Here is a 6,127-nt window from a genome sequence, read left to right as displayed (position 1 = left end):
ACCCCTGGGGTGGGAGCGCTGCCGCGCTTCCCAAGCGGCGCACTATCCAGTGCGCCACCGGGCCGGCCCCGAAATCTCTATTTTTAATACAATATATGTTAACTAAATATTTCCAAGTATGTACTTTGGTAGGTGTATACTTAGAGAAGAAATCACACAGAATATTAAAGCAGGTTATGATTCTGTTAGCTCTTTTCAATCCTGGCTGTTTAAAACTTAAGAAAAGATGAATGCCTCTAATAAAGGAGCAATGAGTAGTATCCAAAGGAAGGGGAGTAGTTGTTTTTTCCTCTCTCTGAAGTAACTTGTCCAAGTTATTACAAATCCTGCATCAAGTACAGTCACAAGTGTGCTAGGCACTCTACCATTTGAGCTGGAGATTGCTTGAGGAGTGTTTCTCTAACGTCAGGTTTGCTTTGTAATGTTACACATGAGAGAGATGGTAAAACACCAGCAGTTTTCCTGAATTGCTTCTTGTTCAGATGAGAGATCTCCAGCTGCTCAGTACGTAGACCTCTTGCTGAATCCCGAGCGCTACACCGGCTACAAGGGAACCTCAGCCTGGAGAGTGTGGAACAGCATCTACGAAGAGAACTGCTTCAAGTAATCGGAGGGGACAGACCAATGGCAGGGGGCGGGGAATCGGTTTCTGGTGGGAAAAAATTACATGCAAAAGTCAAAAATTATTCTGTGTTTAGGATTCGTGCTTTCTTTTTCAGGCCTCGGTCTGTTTATCGACCTTTAAATCCCCTGGCACCTGGCCGAGGTGGGTTTTTAATGTTTTTAGTGATCGTTTAAAAATGTCTTTGTAACTAAGCTTTCTATTGAAAATATTTTCCACTGTTTTATATTTTGCTTAATTTGAATGAGTAACAAAAATATCAGTTCATAGTTAAATCTCAAAATGTCTGCACATGTGTTTTATAATTACGGCCATTTATCAAGTACCCGTATGTGCCAGACCCTAAACTAGGAGCTTTATGTAAAGTACATTAGAATATGTGAGTAATCCATTTATATCAGAGATTTCCTGGTCCTACCCCATACTCATTAAGTCGGAATCCTTGGGATGAGGACCCAGGCATCGGTATTTTTTGAACTCTCTGCACAGTTCCAGCATGCAGCCAGGTGGCTCCGAGCACTGCCTTCTCAGGCTTCTGGGTGCATCTGGTTCTGTAGGTCTTGAGGGAGGCCCTAGATTCTAACTAGCTCCTGGGTGCTACCCGGGGTGCTGACAGGTGTTCTCCACTTCGAGTAGGAAGGATGTAGAGGAGTTTCAGAAGCTCGGGGTGCCTTCAGGAGCCCTAGACCTGCACTGTCCAGTAAACTAGCCAGCTGCTGAGCATGTGAGGATGACTGGTGTGAAACTGGATTTCAGCTTTTATTTCAGTTCATTTAAATTTAAAAACCAGGGCTGGCCAGTTAGCTCAGTTGGTAAGAGCGCAGCCTCATAACACCTGGGTTCACGGGTTCAGATCCCCATGCTGACCAGCCACCAAAAAAAAAGGAAAAAAAAGAAATAAAAAGAAATTTGAAAACTGAAGCAGTGTGACATAGTATTGCCATTAGACAGAGCTTTATTGTTTAAGTAGGACCAGTTTCACCCTTGCGCCCCGTAACATACTGTTGTACTGTGGTGCATGTATATTTTCGACTTTTTAAAATGTGGCTGTTACAAACATTTTAATTACATTTGTGGCTGGTGTTATGTTTCAAAGGGACAGCGTTGCTGTAGTCAGTTGGGCACATCCTCATTCCGTTCCCAACGAGGAACCAAACCCTGGGAGCAACCCTGTAATTCACCTGCCATTCCAGCGTTTTCTTTAGACCAGGATTGACTTAAGAATCTGAATTTCCTGGTCTAGATTTGTATCCTTAAGGCCTTTCTGAGAACCACATAGACTTGGGAGGGTTGAATGCACAGGCTGCATTTAGATGCTACTTTATCACAACGTGGCAAATGTTCTCCAAGTTCATTCTGGAAGTGCCTGGAGAAGGGCACTGGATCATGAAAAAGGCTTGTATGGCTTCTTATGCTTTGTTTTTTCTGGAATTTTAAAAAAGTACTGTGGTGGTTATCATCAAAAGCAAATTTAAGATTGTGAAACTGTTTGCCCCCATGCTTTGGATATTCACCCTTCAATGGATAAGATTTACATAATTTTTTTTTTTTTAAACTGGTAAAGGGATCGTACCGGCCATCCCTATATAGGATCCGAACCCACGGCCTCGACACTACTAGCACCGCACTCTCCCGAGTGAGCCACGGGGCCGGCCTAATTTACATAATATTTTGACTGTAATGTTTTCTCAAAAATTTTAATAGTCAAAATAGGATCTGTAAGAACATTCTCCCAAAGTTCCTTCCATTACTTGTGGGCTTTATTTTCTAGAACCATATGCCTATTTTCCCACTTCACCCAAAGCACTGGACATTTCTAGAGCTATTCCTTAATCTGTCATAATAAATATTTTATATACCTAATTCTGGTTTATAAATGACCATTTAAAATATTGTAACCAATGCTTTCTCTCTTTCTCAGGAGAATCATTCTACACATGGCTAGAAGGTAAATGATATGTGCGTTTTAAATTTATTGGCTTTTTGTAAAAAGTACTGGTTTATTTTGCCTATTTTTATAAGTTCTCGGATTTTATTATGTGCACAATTAATTCTGACAATGTTTGAAAGAAAATAACATGCACTTTAGGTTGCTGTATCTTGGGATAAAATTATGTGAAAATGTTGAGGATATATTGGTCAGCTGAAAATCATTGCTATGTAAATATACAGGCCAGATACTGTCCTGAGGTTTTTATAACTGGTTCCCGGTCTTATTCCCATTCTCTATGTAATGCTCATCCATGCTACTTTTCTAGTAACCAGTATGCAAATCTACTTTAAAAGTAGAGGCTTTCCTTTTGGAAGGAAGTACTTTTTATATATAAAATTGAAGGAAGATAAATTTGAATTTAGAAAGTTCTAAACATGTTTGCCCATGTTAATGTCATCTAAATTTGTCTAATTAAAAGATAAAGCAATACATATCCCAAGTGTGAGATATGTCCGATTCTTATATTTCCAGTGATGAAAATATAAAATGTTATGAATGGAAAGCTGAAATGTTCTAGGATTTTAACAACGTAGTAATAACTGGATATATGATGCTTTAAAAATTTTACCCAATTGCTGTTAGTTTATTAAATTAAAAGTTTAATTATATTAAAATATATTAGTGAAAGATAAGCAAGTGGAGTGATACAGGAACATTGACATTTCATGGCCATAACCTTAAAGGAACTCTACAGAGTTCAACTAAATAGTTAATTCTATTCTATGCTTGTAAATCAGTCATATTATCTTAAGAACATGATTTCTCTTTGTTTTGGCCATTATTAAAGTGAATGTTAGGATGTGCAAATACTGTTCGGAGTTACATTGAAAAATGGCCTGTGTTGAAAAAGACGCTTAGCTGTGTTTACTTATTAAGCTCTACTCTAAAGATACATACAAATTGTGGAAAGTAGCATTTAGGCTAAAAGAGGTAATCAGAGACTCTGAGTGTTGATAACCAAGGTAAGAATGGAGTCGAGGGTCAGTACTGGGTTCTGGGTCCACTATATCAGCCACTCCTCTGCTGTCCCGCTGGTGCGAGTCCCTGGATATGCAGACACGGTTCCAGAGAGCACTCAGTACGGGCAGCTGACCCCACCTTTTCTGAGGTTTGGTTTCCTCATCTGGAGCGTAGACGGTGGCAGTCACAGTCCTCCTGACAGACGCTGTGTGTGTAGGTGATGCCTGTGAAAATTCCTTTGGAAACTACTGAGCAATGTCCAAATGCCAAACAATACTGGTACAGTAAATCTAGCCCTTTTGTGAGAGAGAAAAATTATATGCGGGTACTTCAAAAAGTTCGCGAAAAAATAAAATTAAAAGATAATACGAATCTTTCCATGAACTTTTTGAATACCCCTCATGTATATCTATATCTATATATCTGTGTCCCATAATTCAGTTGATATGATATACATATATATCAGTATCCCATAATTCAGTTGCTTAAGATAAATTCAAATGACGTTAAAAATTTTCGAGGAAGAGGACCTTTCTAAATCGGGTGGTTGAATTTGCTGTGTGTTGCTGGAAATAGAAATCGGTGGGTCGTGCCTCTGTAGGTCAGCGTTTGCCACGTGCCGGGATGTAGTAAGCACTGCTTAGAGACGTAGGTTGGAAGGAAAAGAAAGTGAACTTCAGGCCGGCCCGGTGGCGCACTGCGCTAGTGCACCGCTTGGGAAGCGCGGTGGCGCTCCCATCCGAGGGTTCGGATCCCACATACAGACCGGCTCCCGCTCACTGGCTGAGCGAGGCGCGGGAGCAACACCGAGGCTTGCGATCCCGTTGCCGGTCCCGGTCCGGTACGGGGGCAACACTGAGGGTTGCGATCCGTTGCCGGACACGGAAAAAAAGACAAAAAAAAAAAAGTGAACTTCAAATCTGATCATTTTGCTTCTTGATAACAGATTTGGTTAACAGTCTTACTAGAGAAGTTAGGACTTAATGTTTTATTAAAATCTGTTCATACTGTTTGAATCCTTCATTACCATTAACATTCAAAATTGGCCATATACTTTTAGGAAGAAAGCTACAAAATAGAATTTAATTTCTACCTTCTGGTCGTCATCCGTGACATTTTGAATATTCTAGCAAGAATTCCAAGTTAGGGAATGAGATCTCAAAAGAATTAATCTTTCCTACGAGAGGCTACATGCTTCGGAGCCATCTGTGTAGGACATAAAGAGAGAGCAAACTGATGACTTCAAAGGTCTTGAAAAGACACAAAGCCACATAAATACTTTTACATTAAAACAAACCCCTCAGCATACAAATGAGACTGTACCTTACTTTCCACCATTGAAGACCATTTTTTCTTGTGGGAAGAGCGTTAAAAACAAACAAAATACCCATCGGGTGGTGAAGGAGTTGGAAAGCTAATTGCCAAGCATCCAGCAGATTCTTAAAACTCACTTCTCTGCATTTTCATTTTTAAAATTTTCTATAAAGAATACTTTAAAAAAAAATTTTTTTAATTGTGGTAAAATGTATGTAACAAAATTTACCATCTTAACCATTTTTAAGTTTGCTATTTCGTGGCTATTTTGTTACTAATTCAGTTTACTGTTTCAGGTACATTCACAATGTGTATTACTCTTCTTGTAAAAGAAAACCTTTTTAAACAGAGGCAGGTGTCTTTTAATTTAAAAGGGTAGCAAGGTAGGATTATACTGTCTTCATTTCTGAGCAAAAGTCTGAGAAGGCTATATAAAATAATTTTCCATCATGTTCCAGAGCTAAATAGTCAACATACATTTGTTTTATTAGTGGGAATTCCTGTATGTCTGTTTTCCAGGTTTTAGCTCCACACGAGTGGAATGCATAGTTAAATAGACTTAAGAGAATTCCAGGGGCAGAAAGTTAACAAGACACTGCTTTCTCCACTGTTAAATAGGTTCAAAGAAAGAACACATATAGGGAAAAGGAGAAACAGGTATTGTTGAGTCACAGCAGTGACTTTATAATTACATTTGCTTTAGTGACTTTATATTTACATTTGCTTTAGTAAGTTCCTAGCCTAACCCACAAAAGACCTGTGCTGTTGCCTTGTGGGTAATACGGGACCTTGCCAGCCACGTCCAGAGTGTTTGGACCTCCAGTAGCCCAGACTTTTCTTCCTTGTACTGCATTAAGTTTTCATCTTATTTAGTTAACTCCATTCTGAAGGCAGAATCTTATTTTGTCTTCTAGTGAGAGAATCTTGATCTAATTATTTTTATATTATTCCTTGATTTATTTCTAATGTCTTTGAATCTTAACGTTAAAAATAAGCCTGTGTACTGAATCTCCTTGATTCAATATTTCTGTTACCTAAATGGGTGTGATTTCTTTTTCAATATCTTTCTGAATAGGTTTGTGTCTGGAGAAAAGAGTCTTCTATAAACTTATATCGGGACTTCACGCTAGTATCAATTTGCATCTATGCGCAAATTATCTCTTGGAAGGTAATCAGATTTTTGAGTTGAGATTTTGCCTTCTATTAGTATAAAAATTATTGGGGGTGGGGGAGGAAAT

General features: G+C 38.9%; 1 protein-coding gene across 1 annotated transcript in view; it reads left to right on the top strand.

The window, feature by feature from the left end:
• Positions 1-6,127, top strand: part of ERO1LB (ERO1-like beta (S. cerevisiae)) — a 46,670-nt gene that overhangs the window by 32,405 nt on the left and 8,138 nt on the right. Inside the window, exons 7-10 of the mRNA XM_008586227.1 lie at positions 483-603; positions 720-766; positions 2,544-2,570; positions 5,965-6,057. Of these exons, the coding sequence (XP_008584449.1) occupies positions 483-603; positions 720-766; positions 2,544-2,570; positions 5,965-6,057 (288 nt within the window). The remainder of the gene's footprint in view (positions 1-482; positions 604-719; positions 767-2,543; positions 2,571-5,964; positions 6,058-6,127) is intronic.

The sequence above is a fragment of the Galeopterus variegatus genome, unplaced genomic scaffold (genome assembly GCF_000696425.1).
Source record: "Galeopterus variegatus unplaced genomic scaffold, G_variegatus-3.0.2 Scaffold3891, whole genome shotgun sequence".
Taxonomy (NCBI): Eukaryota; Metazoa; Chordata; class Mammalia; order Dermoptera; family Cynocephalidae; genus Galeopterus; species Galeopterus variegatus.
The sequence above is the reverse complement of the archived record's forward strand: the minus strand, read 5'-3'. Positions and strand labels throughout refer to the sequence as shown.